General features: G+C 36.3%; 1 protein-coding gene and 2 non-coding genes across 3 annotated transcripts in view; 1 reads left to right on the forward strand and 2 right to left on the reverse strand.

Annotated features, from left to right (window-relative positions):
- Positions 1-1,245: 1,245 nt before the first annotated feature.
- RBM46 (RNA binding motif protein 46) overlaps positions 1,246-23,042 on the reverse strand; it is a 35,531-nt gene continuing 13,734 nt past the window's right edge. Inside the window, exon 4 of the mRNA XM_066280344.1 lies at positions 1,246-1,445. Coding sequence (XP_066136441.1) covers positions 1,246-1,445 — 200 coding nt within the window. The remainder of the gene's footprint in view (positions 1,446-23,042) is intronic.
- TRNAP-GGG (transfer RNA proline (anticodon GGG)) lies at positions 22,154-22,229 on the reverse strand. Its single transcript has one exon. It is a non-coding gene; the product is annotated as a tRNA-Pro (tRNA).
- Positions 22,342-22,417, forward strand: TRNAP-GGG (transfer RNA proline (anticodon GGG)). The gene has a single exon. It is a non-coding gene; the product is annotated as a tRNA-Pro (tRNA).

Consider the following 23,042-nt stretch of genomic DNA (forward strand, 5'->3'; position numbering starts at 1 on the left):
TCTGTATTTCTGGTTGAAGGGGAACAGAAGAGATGAAAAACTGGCACAATGAAGTGAATACATTCTTTGTACAGTGTGAGGCAAAAGTAGATTTACAGCTGAGTACATGAAACAGTTTATTCTGTTGTTACTGTGTTATTTTCCTTACCCACAAGTATAAACCTACTTTTTCCCCACCCTGTGTGATTATTCCAATATAGTAGCAGCTACTACTTGAGTCCGTTGTATGTGGCAGGTGTTTGACCTTTAACATTATGAAGTGCATATCACCATTTTACAGATGTAAAAGCATGGTTCAGAGATTAAAAAATGTTTTTTATTCCTATATTTCATAAACCTAACAATCTTCTGTAATATCATTTGTTTTGGTCCCATGAAAACACCAAGCCTATGACTGTATACCCAGTAAGGGACCTGTTCTCAAGAAAAGGTCAAACTTATTATGAGAGCTAATTTTTTGGTGAATAACAATAAAAAAATAAAACACATCCATTAAACATCACATATTTAATGTCAAAGAATTTCAATTCAAGTACAAAAATTAAACAACACATGATTTCAACATGTAAAAACCATAACACATTACTCAAACTACATAGTGAATATCAAAAACACAAAGCATAACTATAAAAACAAATACATTAACAGCAAAATTGTAATTTATTTCTATAACAAATAATTATTAACGAAAATATTTATAGATATTTTCAAGGACCACAATGGTAAATTGCTTTTTTTCTTTAGTACTGAGTAAAATTTTCATCTTAATCTTTTTGCCCTTCAGTTCTTTCTACATAATAGTTAGATGCTTCTGGTTATGTAACTGTTTTAATTTCTAATACAGATAGTGATCCTTGGTAATCAAATCTAGTGTAACCACTGTTTACAAGTGCTTTAATATTGTGAAATGCTACATAGCAAAGTTATTATGCAAAAATTTAACATAAACTACTGGGTTCTATTGTTCACTCAGAAATGAGAAGTATTTAAAGTCCCAAAAGTTTAAAAATAGTAGTTTGTTATACCTTTATCATGAGAAACCACTGAGTAACTTTTCAAACTTATAATTTTTACACATTCTACAAACTCTGGGTTATTCTGAATTATGGCTGTTTATTTTACTATATTGAAATAAATATATATTTATCATTTTAAAACCAAATATAGAAACCCAATTCTAAAATAAAACAGTATTTTAGCATGCTTTACAAAGAAACTTTTATATTCATGTTTTCAGTATTTCCTTCAGAAGAATGAGGCCTGATTGGAGATATACAGTCGCTGTCCAGCATGACTGCCATTAGCAAGTGATATTGTTGGTGACCAGGGATAGCTTGGATAAGAATAAGGCCTTGAAGTATAAGGAAGCACGCTGGGAGTCCCAGAAGAGAGGGTAGCACTAACAGGGGAAAGACTATTTATTGAGCTGCGGCAGAAACTGCAGTCTGTAAATAAATACATGAACAATTATGCTGCACATCTTTATGGATACAAATTTAATTCAAAGTGACAAAGCATTAAAAATATAATCACAGTTTAACATAATGTTCTAACACTCAAAATCCTGATAATACTATATTGCTGGTAAAGACTGTGTCAATATTCATAGCATAGCAAATCCTGACAGTTTTATAAGTCAGTAATATATTTCTTTCACTGACAATGCTTCACAGATCTTACTAAAATGCATTCTTGGATATCTATTGTTTTGTCTTTTTTATTTTTATCACAAAAAGAGAAAAGCTCCGATTTCTCTTGTTCCACAATAAAGCTCTCCTTTTAAATTTGCTTCTGACACTAAAGGGTAGTTCATGAAGAAAAGCTAAAACAGCAAATTCATATTTGCTTCGTTTTTGGAAACTGTATTATGTATCAAACCAGCAGAAACTTCACTCCTGGAGTACAAAAACTAACTGCACAGTATTTCATTATTTAAATACTAATGTAAACATTTATATAACTCAACACACCAATTTAATATTAGTACCTGGTTGGTACCATAAAACTGTAAAATGAATCATCTTTATAAAATAAACTTCAAGAAACCATTATCAACTTATAATATAGAAAAATCCAAAAATTTAACCAAATTTTTAAAAAACAATTACATTTGAAAATATTACTGTTCCACAATAAACATTCATCTTATGCAGCAATAATTTCCTGCTTCATTAATTATAATGTTTATAGACATGTGACTATTAAAGACCAAATTTGTAAATCCCATACTTTCCAAAAACTCAACTATGTTCTTCAGTGTAGAATAAGCCATGGGTATGACAATAACTATAAAATGATTTAGAAAAGTTATGGTGTTTCTAAGAATGAACAAAAGGAACAAGGTCATCTAATGTACAGGTAAGGCCTTTTCCTATATTATCCTGGGACTGTAAATGAGGCCTAAAACAAATGAGCATTAACTTAATGTTGTCATGGGACTTAATATTTAGCCAACAGGAATGAGATCAACTGCAGATGAATAAGCTCAAGCAACATCAGAAGGGACCTAGTTAAGAAAAAAAATGGAGAAAATAAAAATCAACTAAGTATAGGTATAATTTCTAGCATTATAAAACTCAAATAAGAATAATTTTATAATCTTTGTATTTTTATTAATGGTACCATAAGATTAATAAAAGCAGTTTGTTCCAAAAAGACATAAACACATTAGAAGCATTCAGTTCAAAATATTTCCAGTATTTTTAAATCAGATAATAAATTACTTTGATACCAGAGTAGGATAACCCCAGGTATCATGGAATTCTTCTCTTAAAGATCCACTTTGCCTGAAGGTATTAAGTATAAAGAGGAAGTTAATGTTTCTATAATTCAAATAATTTCTTTACACAAAGTTCTGGTTCTCCTAAAGATTTTCACACCAAGACAGTCAACTCCTTTTTAGCCATGGGTCTATGACAACCAGCTCTTTCCACTTTGAACAACGTAGTCACAGACAAGATTTAGAAGAGATCTTTAAATAGTTATACTTCTGTACATGAGGAAATGTTCTTCGGAGAACTCACTTTCACTTTGGGTTTTTATCCATTCAAGGGCTAATGTAGCCTATTCATGAAATGTGGATAGAAGAGTTATCTTCAGAGGAAAAGCCACAAAGATAGGCAGACAAATTTCTAAATATAGCAGAGCGTGCTTAGGTCGTAAAATGGGTGTTTTCTGATAGTATCATACTATAAGCCTTTAATTTAAAAATTAATCAGTTGTGTGTTCTCACATTTTTAAGACTAAACCAAAATATATACAAAATTAGAAATTGACACTGATAACTTTATTCATAGATGATAAATCAAGAAAATTTTCTCCAAATACTGATATATACCCAGAAAGAAAAATACAGTTGGGTTCAAACATTAAGATAAAAAAATCATCTATATTAAAATATAAATAACACTTGTCATTACTCTGTACTTTCTATCCTAGTACAGAAAATTAAAAGGGCAAAGTAAAATAATTTTCAGAATTGCTAGTTATTAAGAAACTTAAAACCTATGAAATATTTAAAAATCATTAACTAGAAATTTTAAAGTAGTATGTTTGGCTAAAATACATTCGTATTATCAAATTTGCTGGTTTTTATCTCATTTTCTTTTCCTATTACAATTTTATTTTCACAAAACTTAAAAAGGTCTTCCCCCAACCCCTTTTATCTAATTTTTCCTATCAGGCAACTGGCAGCAAAGGGCAAGAAGTAGGTAGATCTGAAGTGACCAATGTTTTCTTCCCTGAGACTAGGCCCACAGAGAAGCTGTCAGCCTTTCGGTTTTAAGATGATTTACAGGAGGCTTTGAGTATGCTTATCTTAGTAATGAATGGCTGGATAAGAAAGTTATCATCTGTAACTGCTTTCTTATTAAGTTCTAGTTGGTTTATTCTCTATTTTTATTAAATATATTTTTCAGATTCAATTTCAGGAAAAAATCTGCTTTTGTAAATTTTTAAGTAAATTATTTTTAAAATTTACAATATATTGTCTGATATAATTGTGAAAAAGTAATTTTGGTTTTAAATTTGTGTTGTAAAATTCTGATAGTGTATAACAATTATCAAACATAAAATCTGCCAGATGTCTGTATTTTTATTTTTAAGAAATTACATATATAGGGCCTTACCACCCTGAACACACCTGATCTTGTCTGTTCTCAAAAAGAAATGATAGCTGTGCCTGATGAGGTAGTGGTGCAGTGTCAAACAGTCTCAATCCCAGCATCAGACTGGGATGCTGAGGACCTAGATTCAAAACCCAAGGTCGCCAGCTTGACTGTAGGGTCGCTGGCTTGATTGTGGTACCATAGACATGACCCCAAGGTCGCTGGTTTGAGCCCAAGGTCACTGGCTTGAGCAAGGGGTCACTGGCTGGCTGGAGCCCCCTGGTCAAGGCTCATATGAGAAAGCAATCAATGAACAACTAAGGAGCAGCAACGAAAAAATGATGTTTCTTATCTCTCTGCCTTCCTGTTTCTCTCGCTCTCTCTAGCCCGCGCGTGTGCGTGCACAGAAAAAAAAAAGAAAAAAATTACAGTTGTTTCATTTTAAATTATCTGAAGATTATAATTTAAAGCTTCAAAAACAGGAGGGTAAAACTGCAAACTAATCTATAGTGATAGCAATCATATCAGTGGTTGCCTGGGAAAGAGAGGAAGGGAATGCATTACATTAGGGGTGACAGAAATGCTTGTTTTCTTGATTGTGGTGTCATTTCACAGATGAATACATAAATCAAAACTGACCACAGTGTGGACTTTAAATATGTGCAATTTACTGTATTTCAAATTATATCTCAATAAAGTTATACACAAGCCCAAGTGTTTCCTAGCCTACATCCCATACAACTAAAGTACATCAAAACAAGAATCTCTTAGCCAAAGTAATCTTGGGAAAACTTTAGGAAAGATGAGTTTAACAGTTAAACAGATTGCTACTACAATGATCAACCTGTCACATGCATTAGGGTTTCTGAAGGGAAGTGCACAGCACAGGTTTTCCAAACTTGTCTGACCTTAGAAACAGTTATTTCACCGAAGAACTTTATAAATCATTTCGGGAAGAACATTTAATGAAAATAATATGTAATAAAAAACTTTAAGAGCAAGCCAGAAAAATTCTTGAAATATGTGAAACAGAGTGATTACAACCTCAAATGCCTTCAGAGGCTAAGCTGTGACAACAACAAAAAGAACTGAAGAGAACCAAATGGAAAACAATAGATGTCTAGCTTTTTTAACTGAAATTAAGCCTGCTTTCCTGTCAAAAAGCTGAGGAGACTAAACAAACCATATCTAGAACTTCCAAGTTTGTCCCCTTTATATTAAGAGATTAATTATGTTAATCCTGAGCCAATCTACCAGTTGGCTCAGTGGTAGAGCACTGGCCCAGCATGTGGATGTCCCAGGTTTGATTCCCAGTCAGGGCAACAAGAGAAGCAACCATCTGCTTCTCCACTCTTCCCCCTCTCCTTCCTCTCTGTCTCTCTCTTCCCCTCCTGCAGCCAAGACTCCACTGGAACAAGTGGTTGCAGGTACTGAGGATGGCACAATAGCCTCGCCTCATGTGCTAAATTGGCTCCAGTTGAAACAGAGTAACGGCCCCAGATGGGCAGAGCATCGCCCCCTAGTGGGCATGACAGGTGGATCCTGGTGGGGCGCATGCAGGAGTCTGTCTCTCTGCCTCCCCGCAAGAGATTCATTATGTCAAATTTCTTTTAATGACAGTTCCTAAACGACTAGAAAAGACAGTAATAGAACAACAGCCTATAAGAGGGAAAATTATCATCTAAGCTAAAACAATATAGGCTTCATTATTGTAGCTCACTAGAAATACATCTGGGCCTGACCTGTGGTGGCATAGTGGAAAAAGCATTGACCCGGAACACTGAGGTCACTGGTTTGAAACCTGGGCTTGCCCAGTCAAGGCACAAACTAAGAAACAGCTACTACTACAAGTTGAAGCTTCCCACTCCCCCCACCACCACCACCACCACCACCATCACCACAGCCTTTCTCTCTCCTCTCTCTAAAATCAATAAGTAAAATCTTTAAAAAAATAGAAAAGAAATAATCTGGCAAAAGTGAAGATAAAAGCCTTAAAAAAGATAACTTTTTCCAAGTTTCATTTCTATCAGTCAAATTAGTCCTCATGATTCAAAATTTCAAATACAAAAACTTATAGAAAAAGGTAGGTCTGAGAATAGTATCACATATTTAAATTTTTATGCTAAGATTAAGATTTATAAAAATAGTCTCAAGCATAACAAATATATTTCTTTGAATCTGCAGTATGAGGTATATTAATAAAAGCTAATATTTATGAGCACTTATTAAGTGCTAAAAATAACTATTTAATCCTTACAAGACAGGTACTATTATTTTCCTCTTTAACAGTAAGTTAATTGAGGCATAGAAAAATAAAGTAACTTTTTCAAGAACACAGAATTAGTCTGTTACTCACAGGACCAAAATTATTTTTGCCTCTACTGTAAAAAAATTTAGATAGTTTATAGTTTGAGTAAAGATTATTTACTATCTTTAACTTCCTCCTAAAACTTATTATCTTCAGTACCATGTTGAGAAAACTAAACAGTGAATCCTCATAAATATAACTTTCATTCTAAACCGTATCAACAATTTCATATTGATAAATTTGGAAAAAAGAATAGAATTCTATTTTCAAATAAATGCTAGATAACCTATATATATAATATACCTATTCCTACTACATCTACTTTAAAACAGGTTAATATCTTAGTGGTTTACAATGTATACCAGCATGTTAAAAGTTTTGAGAAGACCTGAAATACAAAAACCAGTTTAACTTTTTAAAACTTCACTTATTTAATAAATCATAATAAAACTATAATAATCAAAATATTTTGCAAGGTTGTATCAGATGATTTTAATCATTTCTCCTTAAAACTATAAGGATAATAATTTGTAATGTGCTTTCTGAAAACTAAATATATCACTAAATATTCCTAAGAGACTTTTTCTTACCTGTTTATTTTCTCCAAATTCTTCTATATAGGTCCAGGCTGAAGAGATTGTGTTCCCTGTCTGTAAGCAGTGAAGACAGAAAAGGATTGAGTCTTTTGAGTGATGTTATCCCTATCTTGTGAGTGCATGGAATCCTTGTTAACTTTAGTTAAAAAACTTTATGATCAGTAAATAGAAAAATAAATTTAGAGAAGTGACAAATAGTTATCATTTCTGAAGTTCTGCAAAGGTGAACAAAGACAACAGTATTTTGCTATTTGAATGAAAATCATGAGTTAATATATTATCAGAAAAAAATTATATCTTTCTATACAAATTAAATCCATCTTAGTTTTTCTAAGAAGGGCTACTTAAGTAAAATTTAAAAAAGAAAAGGATTTTAAAAGCAAATGAAATTACCCAGCTTCTGATAAGCAGATAGCCAAAGAATCTAAGTGAATTTGAAAAATATCAGTATCTTTTTCTTCTGTCTTAAAAAGAGATGGATAGCCAAAATAGCCCTAAGCTTAAAAAAACATTTTGCTTATTAACAGGTAAACTTTATCTACTAGAAACCTAATTTGACCATATATAGTACAACTCTGGACAGTAATCCATTTTAGTCACTCAACTCTTTACCTGCCTTAAAGCTTTCAGCTGGAAGTGTATATCCAGCTCTATGCTGAGAAACTGTGCTTAAGTGTATAAACAAAAAATGTTTAATGATCCACCTATAACTGTAGATTTTTAAATAGCTATGTTGAATATTATAACTCAGTAGAAAAAAGTCACAATATTTTTTTTATTTTTACATGATCAAATAGGTAACTAATCAACAGTCCCAGTGAGAACTTGAAAATGTAGGCAATTATTTTAAAAGCAGAAATATCTGAAAGCATTGAGTATGACCAAGGCAGTGAGGAATTATGGGGTCAATATCCTAGACAAAGAAGTAAAGATATGCATCTGAGAGGTATGCATATCTTTTGTAGGAGTACTTTCCACAGAAGGACTGCAAATTCTGAAGAGGCATCTTAGAGGCAAGGAAAGATGAAAACAGGCTGAAAAAATCTGAGGATAGGAGGACAAAAAAAAAAATGAGGATTTAATGATGAAATTTGCTTGGAACTCTGAATAAAAATGAGCTAATAGACCTACTTTAATGGAAAATAAACTCAACTTCAAATTTTCTCAATTCCTGCCTAAATTTAAGGCAATCAAGGATTTACAGTCACTTGGGCCACCTTTCTAAAGCAAAAATAAATCTTCTTTGAATAAAAATAAGCATGCTAGCTTTCAAATTATTTCTACTTTTTTTATACACATTATCTGTCATTCAGTAAAAAAATAACCAGTCATACAAAGAGATAAAACAATGTGACCAAAACCCAACAATGTAACAACAGTGAATAGTGACAGACTACAAAAAGTTAGTTTCCAGAACTTCCTATTAAAATAACTATGTCTAATATGTTCAAGAATATTAAAGACAAGACAAAGTTTTGGAGGAAAACTGGAACTCATTAAAAAGGAGTCAAATGAAATAGTAGAAAGGGAAATAAACCCAAATGAATGGTTTGATCAGCATATTAGACACAGATGAAAAAATAAGACCCTGGCCGTTTGGCTTGGTGGTAGAGCATTGGCCCAGATTGTGGACCGGTGCATGGAAGTTCTGGGTACAATTTCTGGTCAGGGAACACAGAAGAAGTGACCATCTGCTTCTCCATCCCTCTCCCTCTTACCACTCTATCTTCCTTTCCTGAGGCCATGGCTTGAATGGATCGAGCAAAGGCATCCCTGGGTGCTAAGGATGGCTACACGGTCTTGCCTCAGGCGCTAAAATAGTTCAGTTGCTGAGTAATAGAGAAGCAACCCAGGCAAGCAGACCATCGCCTGGTAGGGGACATGCTGGGTGAATACCAGTCAGGGGCACATGCGGAAGTCTGTCTCTGCCTTCCCACCTCTGAATTAATAAAAAAATATATATATATATAATAATAAAAGAGAAAGAAAAAATAATTCATGAACCAAAAGACAAGTCTGAAGAAAATATGCTGACTAAACATATAAAAAAATAAGTATAGAAAAATACTATAGATATGATATATACATAGCAAAAAGGTCTAATATCTGTGTAATTGGAGTATCATATAGAAACGAGATAACTGAACAAAAGCAATATTTGAAAACTGAATAACTTAGGACTTTCTAAAACAGATGAAAAACATTGATTCACAGATTTTAGAAATAGTGAAAGTCCCAATTAAGATAAACACTAAGAAAAGCATATATAAGTCCATCATGGTAACACTTCTGAAAATCACAGATAAAAAGAAAATATTACAAATAGCAGAGGGCAAAGGTTTATATTCAAAGAAATAGTAAGTAAGGCCCTGGCCAGTTGGCTCAGCGGTAGAGCGTCGGCCTGGCGTGTAGGAGTCCCGGGTTCGATTCCCGGCCAGGGCACACAGGAGAAGCACAGGGGTGCTTCTCCACCCCTCCCCCTCTCCTTCCTCTCTGTCTCTCTCTTCTCCTCCCGCAGCCAGGGCTCCATTGGAGCAAAGTTGGCCCAGGCACTGGGGGTGGCTCTATGGCCTCTGCCTCAGGCATTAGAATAGCTCTGGTTGCAACAGAGCAATGCCCCAGATGGGCAGAGCATCGCCCCCTGGTGGGCGTGCCGGGTGGATCCCCGTCAAGTGCATGCAGGAGTCTGTCTGACTGCCTCCCCTTTTCCAACTTCAGAAAAATACAAAAAAAATAAATAAAAAGAAATAGTAAGTAAACTACAGCTGACTACTCAACAGAAACAATGGAAACCAGAAGACAGTGAGTAGAATTACAGGGCTAATGGAAAATATCTGTTCACCAAAATAACAAAATAGGTAAATAAGTACTTACCTAGTAAAAATGCAGTTTCAAAAGGCAGATGAAATGAAGGCATATTCAGGCAAATTAAACTGAGGTAATTTATCACAAGCATATCCAAAGGCAATACAAATGAATGTGCTTTGGGCAGAATAAAGAAACAATCATAGTGGAAGCTTGAAGGTATAGCAAGAGTAAAAAGCAAAGATAATTATAAATATGTAAATGGTAAATGAATACAAATGTATATTAACCAAAAACTATGATCAGATAAGTGGGATTATAAGATATAGGTTGAAAACATGGAAATACCAAGACACTAAATAAACTGGAAGAAGAAATAGGAAGCTGAAGTGCACTAAGGTCCTTACATTGTCTGAAATGTGAGGAAAGAAGCACAATTAGTATTAGGCTTCAATAAGTTAAGAATGCATACTGAAGTCTACAGTGCAATCATTAACAGAATAGTAAAGACTATGACTAATACAGCTAAAAGGAGAGAAAAAAGGGCAAAGAAGTAATTTATCAAAAGAAGACAATAAAGGAGAAAATAAATAGAACAGGAAAATTTAACAAGGAATAAAAAGCAAATGGCAAGATGAGAGACTTAATTTCAAACATATCAATAATACTAAATGCAAGCTGACAAAGCATTCAAAGGACAGACTTCCAACAAAAACAACACAAACTAACTATAAACTGGGCTCATCTTAAGGCTAAGCTACAGGAAAAGTAAAGTTAAAAAATGGGAAAACGCCCTGGCCGGATAGCTTGATTGGTTAGTGTGGTCCTAGAATACGAAGGCTGCAGTTTTGATGCTGGGTCAGGGCATGTACAGGAACAGATCAATGTTCCTGTCTCTCTTTCTCTCCCTTCCTCTCTTGCTAAATCAATAAGTAAAAAATATATATTTTTAATGGAAAAATATATAATATGCAACTTGAACCAAATGAAAGCTTATATATTAACATCAGAGGAAGTACACTTTAAGGCAGGAACGCATGACAGAGATAGAATAACACAGTACAATAATAAAAGGTATACTTCCCCAGAAAAATATAACAACTCTAATTTCTATACACCTAATATATTATATTAACCTCAAAATATATAAAGCAAACACTGACAAAGCAAAAAATATATATAAATCTATAATCATAGTGGGTGACTTTCATAACCATCTCAATAAGAGACTAAGCAGACAAAAAAAATCATGAAAGATTAAATTTAAATAACTTGACCTGAGATATGTGTTTATACATACATATATATTATACATATACATACACACACATATATACATATACACACAAATGTATTTACATATATATATATATATGCGCCCAAAAAGATATGTTGGAAGTCCTAACCCCTAGTACCTCAGAATGTGACCCTATTTGGAAATGGGGTCATTACAAATGTCATTAGTCAAGATTAGGTCATGCTAGGGGAGGGTGGACTTTTAATCTAATATGATTGGTATCCTTATGTGTGTAGAAAAACAGAGTATGCGATGAAAACTCAGAGACTCACAGGGAGAAGATGAGCATGTTAAAATAGAGGCAGAGATTGGATTAATACTTCTACAAGCCAATGAACTCAAGAACTACTGGCATTATTAGAAGCTAAAGAAGGCAAGGAAATTGTCCCCTATCAACTTCAGAAAGAATATGGCCCTGACAACACCTTGATTTCTGGCTTCTAGTCTCCATACGTGTGAAAAAATATATTTCTGTTGCTTAAGTCACCCAAATTGTGTCACTTTGCCACAGCAACTCTAGCAAATTAATATACTGCAATGAACAACTGTAAACAAGTTCTCTTTAAGTAGGCATGAACTATTATTTACTTTAATTGGTCATTAAAAAAAACAAAAAGGAGCCTGACCAGGCAGTGGCGCACTGGATAGAGCATCAGCCTGGGACACTGAAGACCCAGGTTCAAAACCCCAAGGTCGCTGGCTTGAGTGTGGAATTGTAGACATGACCCCACGGTCCCTGGTTTGAGCCCAAAGGTCACTGGCTTGAGCACGGGGTCACTGGCTCAACTGCAGCTACCAGGTCAAGGCACATATGAGAAAGCAATCAATGAACACCTATGGTGCCGCCAACACTGATGCTTCTCACCTCTCTCCCTTTCAAAAAAAAGTTAAAATATTGATAACACCCAAGTGTTGGCAAGGATTGTGGAACAACTGAAACCCATATATTATTGCTAGTAAAGTCACTTTGGAAAACTTGCAGTCTACCAAGTTTTAAAAATATGACTTGTCACATGTTACTTCTAAGTTGGTTAGAGCACTGTCCCAACATGCCAAGATTGAAGGTTTCATCCCTGGTCAGGGCACATACAAGATTCAATGAATATATAAATAAGTGGGACAATTGATGTTTCTCTCTCTCCCCCTTTCTTTCTCTAAATTTTTTTTAAAAAGCATATCCAAAAGAAATGCATGCAAACAAGCACCAAAAAAAAATGTACAAGAAACTTCACAGCATCATTACTCTAACAGCCCAAACTGAAAGCACCTCAGATCTCTATCAACAATAGAAACAACAAATAAATTATATCATTTCAATGTAACACTTAACGCCAAGCAAAGTGAATGAACAATACTGTTGTGTACAACTACATGGACCAATCTCATAGTGTTGCAAGAAGCCAGACAAAAGTATTTAACAGGTAGTATAAATTTTGAAACACAGAGAAAGGGTAGTATCTGGATGGGAGGTACAAAAGAACCTTCTGGGGCGTAGATATTTTATGTTTTCACTAGGCAGTTACACAGATGTGGTCCCTCTGTAGTAATACACAAAATTATAGTCATGATTTGTGCACTCTTCTGTTTGGATGTAATATAATAACTTAAGGATAAAAAAGGAATTACCATAGCTATCATAGTGATATACATAAATGATCAGTTGATCATTTGTAATTAGATAAAAAAGTAAAACCACTGATTATAAAAAAGTTCCTATAAAATAGAACAAAAATTCAGAGTAACTAAAAAATTATAATGTTGATTTTCAGTAGAGATGATAAGTAGAACTACTATTAAATATGGAACCAGTCTACCCTCCATAATGCCTTCTTCATATACCACTACTTCAAATTTTATAACTAGTTTTTGTTCATCTTTAATTTGAAAAATATCAAGTTTAACAAAAAATGCTGGGATTTAAATTATCGCTCTAAGACAATTACATTTCTGTTAATAAACAGAATAGATGATGATCCTCAAAGCAAAAGTAAAAACTATCAGCAGAATTTGTCTTCTTTTTATTATTGAGAGGTAGGGAGGCAGAGAGACAGACTCCTGCGTGCGCTTTGACTGGGATCCAACCAGCAAGCCCTCTATACGTGATGCTCTGCCCATCTAAGGCCACTGGTTCTGTTGCTCGGCTACCAAACTATTTTAGTGCGTGAGGCAAGGCCATGGTGCCATCCTCAGCACACAAGGCCAACTTGCTCAAATGAGCCATGGCTGCAGAAGGGGTAAAGAGAGAGAGAGAGAGAGAGAAAGAAACAGAGAGAGAGAGAAAGAGGGGGGGGGGGAAGAAAGAGGGGTGGAGAAGCAGATGGTCACTTTTCTTGTGTGTGTGCCCTGACCCAGAATAGAACCTGGGACTTCTACATACCAGGCTGATGCTCTACTGCTGAGCAAACTGGCCAGGCCAGCAGAATTTCAATTTAAAATCAAATACAGGTTATTACTGTTGCTTTAGCTCAGTTTAATTTGCCATTTATTAGTATCATTCCTTTTAAAAAATCACAAATTGTTAATAAACATATTCTGAGAAATTATTTCAAAAAGGATTATTCAGTAATCAAGACACAAGAAAGAGACTAAAGAAAAGGTATGTCAAAAAGTCAAGAATGGCCCTGGCCGGTTGGCTCAGTGGTAGAGCATCGGCCTGGCATGCGGGAGTCCCAGGTTCGATTCTCGGCCAGGGCACACAGGAGAAGCGCCTATCTGCTTCTCCACCCCTCCCCCTCTCCTTCCTCTCTGTCTCTCTCTTCCCCTCCCGCAGCCAAGGCTCCATTGGAGCAAAGATGGCCCAGGCGCTGAGGATGGCTCTGGGGCCTCTGCCTCAGGCACTAGGATGGCTCTGGATGCAACAGAGCAACGCCCCAGAGGGGCAGAGCATTGCCCCCTGGTGGGCATGCCGGGTGGATCCCGGTCGGGCGCATGCGGGAGTCTGTCTGACTGCCTCCCCATTTCCAGCTTCATAAAAATGCAAAAAAAAAAAAAAAAAAAAAGTCAAGAATACGAATCCTCTAAACTTCAAAGATCAGAGACAGAATCTTCATTTCTATAAACCTGGAATCATTAAATGTGTTATTTTTAGTCTTCTGTTTTATAATAATAAGATCCAAAAGAAATAAACGAGGTCAAAATCCCATTAATTAGGATACTAATTTTCATTATTTCATTAAGACATAACACTATAGATCAGGGGTCCCCAAACTTTTTACACAGGGGGCCAGTTCACTGTCTGTCCCTCAGACCGTTGGAGGGCCGGACTATAAAAAAAACTATGAACAAATCTCTATGCACACTGCACATATCTTATTTTAAAGTAAAAAAACAAAACGGGAACAAATACAATATTTAAAATAAAGAACAAATAAATTTAAATCAACAAACTGACCAGTATTTCAATGGGAACTATGGGCCTGCTTTTGGCTAATGAGATGGTCAATGTCCGGTTCCATATTTGTCACTGCTAGCTGTAACAAGTGATGTGATGCACTTCCAGAGCCATGACGCATGCCTCCCACGTCACCGGAAGTAGTACTGTACGTGAGCGACGCCACACTTTGCAGCACCGCTACATACAGTACTCTCACTTTCCACCAATGAAAGCGGTGCCCCTTCCAAAAGTGCAGCAGGGCCGGATAAATGGCCTCAGGGGGCCGCATGCGGCCCGCGGGCCGTAGTTTGGGGACCCCTGTTATAGATACATGACTTGTCTACAAAGATCTGATGAAAAGCTTTAAAAGTTACTTTAAAACTAATTGTATGTATTATATAAGCATAATCTATATCTTTGAAGACTGTACTAGTTTTCAATTTGAAGAACAATTCCATATAAATTTTAAAGTAACTGGTATGAAAGATGGAAAACTTGCAGACTCTAAGATACATCATACCACTACTTCTTCTTTTGAAAACAGAAAATAACAACGCATAGAAGTCCAATATCCTAGCATCCTGAATTTGCAGGGCTTTTTGCCTTTATGAAACTAATCTGAAAGGAAGAACACCATCTTCTCAGTCTATACCTGTGTAGAAGAATGAGTAAGAAATCCAATGCAGCTGTAAACTAAGTTTAGAAATAACATATTTAGCTATTGCCAATTATTTTCCATTTGTGATGTCTTTAAGTGTTTTGCATGGCACTAAATATAACTGTGGCTTATGTAATGAATTTAAGAAGCTATCACAATGGTCAATAAAATTATAAAACTGTATTTATATGATCCATTATATTCTATACAGCCATAATTTCCTATTCTTCCACTATCTAAATCTGACATATACACATATATCGATATAATACATATTCAATATAAAGTAATCCATATGACTCAGTCTATATTTCAAGAGTTTCACTATTTTCAAACACTTGTTTCAACAGCATTAAATTATATACATATTTCTACTTCAGTGAAATATAAATACGTCATCCACTAAACACCACTCATAATTGTTCTGTTTGTACCAACTCCATATCTCAGATATTTTCAAACTTGTTCCTCTTTCTGCTCAAAGAACAGCCAAAACTGATCTTTCTTGAGAATAATTCTCTTTGAAACTTACAGTATGTAGATCACTTTCGATTATTTGGAAAGCAATACATGCTTCCTACTACAAGAAACAGTACTGACCTGCACAGAAAGGACATAATGACAACATAAACATGTATAAATTCAATATATTGACTTTATAAACCTGATGGATCAAAAATTTTATAACAATAAACACACAGTAACATAAAAATTGCTAAATTGTTGAGTAGTATTGTAAGGAAAGGGTCATTCTTGGTTACTATGTCCCAGAAATGCTTAATATAAGAAATTAAATAGACGAAAGTAGAAGACTATTCCAAGAAGAGTAAGCAACACTAGGAGAGCCTGGAGGTACTAATAAATAGGACAAACTCTTCAGATAAGCAAAGCAAAAGATATTTATCTATGGTTAGGTAAGATGGGGCCAATTATTACAGCATGAACAAGAGAATGTGGAGTTCAGAGGACATGATTATGTTACAACAGCAAGCCATTGTAGGTTCTTGAGCAAGAAAATAACAATGAAAAAAAATAGTTAGACATAATTGGAGTGATAAATTATATAGTAGGTTCAATTATGTATTGAGATGTTTTGAATATAACCAAAGAGCAAAATGAGAACATCGAGCAACAAGGGACAATTAAAGATAAAACAAACTTTGCTTTTCGAAATTCTGTCTAGCATCTGATAGCTAGACACATCATCTACCACCTTCTAGTGGCAATGCTTATCCAAAGCTACCTTGTTAACAGGATATGTTCACAAGATCTTTGTGACTTATAATTAATTTAGGATTTGGTCAAATATCCTCAGTCCACATTATACTGAAATGGTCTGGTTTATAAGCTTATAGGGCTTGTGAGGATAAAACTGTCTCTGAAAAGGAGGTAAAACATGAAACAAAAGCCCATTTCATTATATTTTAACTTTAAGAGAATAACTTGCCAATAATGCCCCACAAGTTCACAGTCTGTTATCAAATGTTTAACGTTAGACAAAGGTCAGTTTTTCGTTGGAAGTTATTCAATAGAACAGTAGTTAAGAGCACAGCCTCTTAGCTGAGGTCCCTGGGCAAATTAACCTATTAAAGCCTTAGCTTCCTTCTTTGTTAAAAAAAAGTATAGACATTAAAATAATATCTACCTCAGATATTATCAGAATAATGTATTATATAAAGGTATTTAGTATAGAACCTATTATATAATTAGTGCTCAAAGAATCTTAATTATTAGTAGTAATACTTATTATTAATATTAGAAACTCTAATGTCTTCACTTCATTTTCTGAATATTCTTCTTCAATACTTACATGGCACAATTTAAAATAAAAAGGCACTGTTGTAGGCCTTGTACATAATTTTAAGTCAAATACATATAATGACCCTATAAAATAAATACTGTTAACATTCCCATTTTACAGACCAGAAAATTGAAGTATAAGAAGGTTAGAGTATCTTTTCCAAGTAAGTAATGAAGCAGAGATTCTGGGTCCAAATGTCATGCTCGTTATTCTATGCTGCCTATGTGCTGTACTAAATTTAAAGTTCTAAATCTTCTCCTGAAATTCTTTCTAAAATGCAGTACACTTGTTCCTAACTTCCTCATCTCAAATTAAGTCAGATGATCTAATTATACATTCTCATGACACCCTGTACTTCAGTGTTTATCAATACAGTAGCAGGATACAAAATAAATATCTAGAAATCAGTTGCACTTTTATACACCAGTAATGAACTATCAGAAAGAAAATCTAAGGAAAAAATCCCATGTACAATTTCTTCAAAAGGAATAAAATAACTAGGAATAAATTTAACCAAGGATGTAAAAGACCTGTACTGGGAAAATTATAAGACACTGAAGAAGATACAAGTTGAAGAATATACACCATGTTCACGAATAGAAAGAATTAACCATCATTAAAATGTCCATACCACTCAAAATAACCTATAGATTCAACTCAATTCCTATCAAGATACCAATGGTATATTTCATAGAATTAGAACAAATACTCAAAAATTGATATAAAACCACAAAAGACCCCAAATAGCTACAGCAATCTTGAGAAAGAATAATAAAGTTGGAGGAACATGCTACCTGATTATCAAACTATATTACAAGACCACAGTAATCAAAACAGCATGGTACTGGTATAAAATCAGGCATATGGATCAATGAAACAGAATAGAAAGCCTGGAAATAAACCCACACCTTTATAGTCAATTAATATTTGACAAAGGAGGCAAAAACATACAATAAAGAGATAGTCTATTCATTCAATAAATGGTGTTGGAAAAATTGAAAAGATATGTGCAAAAAAATAAAATCAGACCACCTTCTTTTTCTTTTTTTCTCCAAAATTAGAAGCGAGGAGGCAATCAGACAGACTCCCGCATGTGCCCAACCGGGACCCACCCAGCATGCCCACCAGGGGGCAATGCTCTGTCCATCTGTGGCCTTGCTCCATTGTGGTTGGAGCCATTCTAGCTCCTGAGGCAGAGGCCAAGGAGCCATCCTCAGTGCCCAGGCCAACTTTGCTCCAATGGAGCCTTGGCTGTGGAAGGGGAAGAGAGATAAGAGAGGAAGGAGAGGGGGAAGGGTAGAAAAGCAGATGGGCCGCTCTTCTGTGTGCCCTGACCAAGAATCGAACCTGGGACTTCCACACACTGGAACAACGCTCTACCATTGAGACAACCGGTCAGGGCCTAGACCACCTTCTTAAAACATGATAAATGGATTAAAGACTTAAATGTTAGACTCGAAAGCATAAAAATTCTGTAAGAAAACACAGGCAATAAAATCTTGGACACCATTTTTCTATTAGACAGACAGAAGGAGGGAGATGAGAAGTATCTATTCTTCATTGCGGCACCTTAGTTGTTCACTGATTGCTTTCTCATATGTGACTTGACTGGGGAGGGGGGGCCTTCAGCAGAGCGAGTGACCCCTGGCTCAAGCCAGAGACCTTGGACTCAAGCCAGCAACTTTTGCACTCAAGCCATGACACAAGTCATGTCCACAATCCCACGGTCAAGCTGGCAACCCCACACTCAAGCTAACGACCCTACTCTCAAGCTTATAAGCCTACGCTCAAGCCAGTGACCTCAGGGTTTCGAACTTGGGTCCTCAGGATCCCAGGCCAGTGCTCTACCCACTGTGTCACCACCTAGTCAGGTGGACATTTTTAGTAGCAATATTTTTTCTGAGGCAAGGGAAATAAAAAAATAAAAAAAATAGAACTATAGCAAACTAAAGTTTTTGCACAGCAAAGAACACCATCAACAAAATGAAAAAACAGCCCACTGAATGGGTGTACTCGCTAATACATCTGATAAGGGATTAATACCCAAAATTTACAAGGAATTTATAAAACTCAACATCAAAAAAGCAAACAATCTAATTAAGAAATGGGCAAAGGACCTGAATAGACATTTCTCCAAAGAAGACTTAAAAATGGCCAATAGACATATGAGAAGATGCTCTATGTCACTAGTCACCAGAAAAATTCAAATTAAAACGACAATGAGATACCACCTCCCACCTGTTGGGAAGGCTATCATCAATAGATCAACAAACAAAAAGTGTTGGTGAGGATATAAAGAAAAGGGAACTCTCTTGCATTATTGGTGGGAATGCAGATTGGTGCAGCCACTGTGGAAAGCAGTACAGAATTACCTCGAAAAATTAAAAATAAAATTGCCTTACAACTCAGCAATTCCATTTCTGGGAATATGTCCAAAGAAACCCAAAACACTAATTTGAGAGAATATATGCACTCCTATGTTCACTGCGGTGTTATTCACAATAGCCAAGATTTGGAAGCAGCCCAAATGCCCATGAGTAGATGAGTGGATAAAAATACTGTGGTATATTCACACAATGAAATACTACTTAGCCAAGAAAATCTTATCTTTTGTGACAGCATGGATGAACTTGGAGATTATTATGCTAAATGAAATCAGCCAGTCAGAGGAAGACAAATATCATATGATCTCACTTATATGTGGCATCTAATGAACAAAATAAACAAAACAGACTCGTAGATACAGAAGACAAACTGACAGCTGTCAGACAAGAAAAAATTTGGGAGCTGGGTAATATGAAGAGATTAAACAAAGAAACAAGCTCACAGAGACAACAGTGTGGGAATCATGGGAGGGTAGGGATGGGGGAGGAAGAGAGTAAAGGGGATAAATGGTGATGGAAGGAGACTTGACTTATGGTAAATGTGTGGCACAGTGTACAGATGATGTATTATGGGATGGTGCACATGAAACCTATGTAATTTGATTAACCAATGTCATCTCAATAAATTTAATTTTTAAAAATGTTTTTACAGATTAAACATCCACAAATACTTGAGTTGTTCACTGCCCTATTTCATATAACAGTTTCCAAGTCCTCCATAGCTGTCAAGGTTTAATGGAACTCTGGTGCCTAGAGAAAACACACCCTTCCAGATATGGTGTGAGCAAAATAAAATTATTTAGCCTGGATACTTCATAACTTTTCTATTTTGCATTGAGTTATTTTAATCTGAGAATCTCTAGAGTAGAATGGCTCAATCTGGTTTTGACAAAATAATTAAAGTCCTTACTCTTGGCTGGTTGTTGGAGTTTCATTTTTTTTCTAGCTTATTTACTTAATTATAAAACTGTTATATAAACAGTGATGTATAAAATATGGGCATACAGTGCACATAATTCAAAGAGTAAAACTATGTACGAACCATCAATGTTTAGAAATAAAGTTATCAATACCTTAGAAGGCACTCTTTCATCTTTTGCAATTTCTCCTAACCTGTAATCATGATCCTAATTTATAAGTGTTAATCAAGCCTTTTCTTTTTCTTTTAAGATTTTATTTTACATTTTAGAGAGGGAGGAGAGAGAAAAGAGAGAGAGAAGGGAGAAGTAAGAAGCATCAACTCCGATATGTGCTTTGACGAGGCAAGCCCAGGGTTTCAAACTGGTGATCTCAGCATTTCAGGTCGACACTTTATCCACTGCGCCACCACAGGTCAGGATCAAGCCTTTGCTTTTCTTTATGGTTCTGCTAAGTTGTTTAGTTTTACTTGACTTTATTTTCCTCCTCATAATTTCCCATTGCCTCTATTTCTTTCATTTACAATTTGAATCATTTTGTATTTAACACATTTTTAGTAAGTCACCTCATATCTTTCACGGAATAAGGCAGGGATGACAGTGAATAACCCATCCATTACTAATAAAGAAAAGATAGAAAGCAGTTTAGTGTTTAATTCAGGTCAGTACACTCCATCAGTATGAGACAATGCCGTTTTTCCCCAGTAAAAAACTGAGCTGAGGGGAAATTGAACATCCTTCCATCTTTTCTCAAGTTGGGTTTTATAATAGAGCTTTAGAATGTACGTAAAGTCCCTGAATTAAAGAATCATATATTTATTTTTAAAAGCATCATAGGATAAAAATAAGTCAATTATATTTGTATTTTTTTTTTTGTATTTTTCTGAAGTGAGAAGTGGGGAGGCAGAGAAACAGACTCCTGCCCAACCAGTATCCATCTGGCATGCTCACTAGGGGACGATGCTCTGCCCATCTGGGCCATTGCTCCATTGCAACCGAAGCCATTCTAGCACCTGAGGTAGAGGCCATTAAGCCATCCTCAGCACCAGGGCCAACTTTGCTCCAATAGAGCTTTGGCTGTGGGAGGGGAAGAGAGAGATAGAGAAAGGAAAGGGGGAGGGTGGAGAAGCAGATGGGTGCTTCTCCTTTGTACCCTAGCCGGGAATCGAACCCGGGACTTCCACACACCAGGCCAACGCTCTAATATTGGGTCAACTGGCCAGGGCCTGTATTTTTTAGTTTCAATTTATCCACACCTCATAGCTAGATATAAATATTTGGGAGTTGACTACAGAAATTTTTCTGACTCTCTTGTCGTAAAAAAAATACCTCTTAATATAGAATATCAGCTTGAAAGAACTGAAAAATCATTAACTAAAATTTCAAACAGAATCTTACAGATATTAAATTATTCCACATTTACCAATTTAATTAAAAGAGTACTTAATATGACCGATCTACTTTCAGAGGCCTCCAAAGATTGAAGAAAATGCCAGCTGATCTCCCTCCCCAAGTCATGTTCACTAATGTAGCAATTCTTTTTTTTTTTTTCTTTGGTATTTCTCTGAAGCTGGAAACGGGGAGAGACAGTCAGACAGACTCCCACATGCGCCCGACCGGGATCCACCGGGCATGCCCACCAGGGGGCGACGCTCTGCCCACCAGGGGGCAACGCTCTGCCCACCAGGGGGAGACGCTCTGCCCACCAGGGGGCGACGCTCTGCCCCTCCGGGGCGTCGCTCTGTCGCGACCAGAGCCACTCTAGCGCCCGGGGCGGAGGCCAAGGAGCCATCCCCAGCGCCCGGGCCATCTCTGCTCCAATGGAGCCTTGGCTGCGGGAGGGGAAGAGAGAGATAGAGAGGAAGGAGAGGGGGAGGGGTGGAGAAGCAGACAGGCGCCTCTCCTGTGTGCCCTGGCCGGGAATCGAACCCGGGACTCCTGCACCCCAGGCCGACGCTCTACCACTGAGCAAACCGGCCAGGGCCGATACTTTTCATTTTTGCACTAATGTTTTTTTTTAAATCTCTTGATTTTTAAAAATATTTGTACTTTTACTTTTACTTACCTGGATTTTATAGTATAAAGAATTGCTACAGGCCCTGGCTGGTTGGCTCAGTGGTAGAGCGTTGGCCTGGGGTGCAGGAGTCCCGGGTTCGATTCCCGGCCAGGGCACACAGGAGAGGCGCCTGTCTGCTTCTCCACCCCTCCCCCTCTCCTTCCTCTCTGTCTCTCTCTTCCCCTCCCGCAGCGAGGCTCCATTGGAGCAGAGATGGCCCGGGCGCTGGGGATGGCTCCTTGGCCTCCGCCCAGGGCGCTAGAGTGGCTCTGGTCGCGACAGAGCGACGCCCCGGAGGGGCAGAGCCTCGCGCCCTGGCGGGCGTGCGGGGTGGATCCCGGTTGGGCGCATGTGGGAGTCTGATTGTCTCTCCCCGTTTCCAGCTTCAGAGAAATACCAAAAAAAAAAAAAAAAAGAAAAGTAGATAATTACAAAGAACAGAAGTCACATATATACTGATTCATTTCAATACAAGAACTTAAAAATCTTATCTACTACTAACTAAATTGTAAGAAGTGAAGAAGCAAAAATAATCATGGTATATACGTGTAAACCCCCTCAGAAGCTAAGAGAATGCTTTCATAGGGTAACTAGTCCTATATTTGCTTAGAAGCTCCTCTTTCCATCTAAGATGTCTTTCTTCTTAAGAGAAATAACTTTCCAATGCTCTGTCATCACTATTTCTGTAACTATAGTTCATTCCAAGGTTTCCTTCAAGGGACTCAATCACTCAATGAAACA

Source organism: Saccopteryx bilineata, chromosome 1, assembly GCF_036850765.1.
Source record: "Saccopteryx bilineata isolate mSacBil1 chromosome 1, mSacBil1_pri_phased_curated, whole genome shotgun sequence".
Lineage (NCBI taxonomy): Eukaryota > Metazoa > Chordata > Mammalia > Chiroptera > Emballonuridae > Saccopteryx > Saccopteryx bilineata.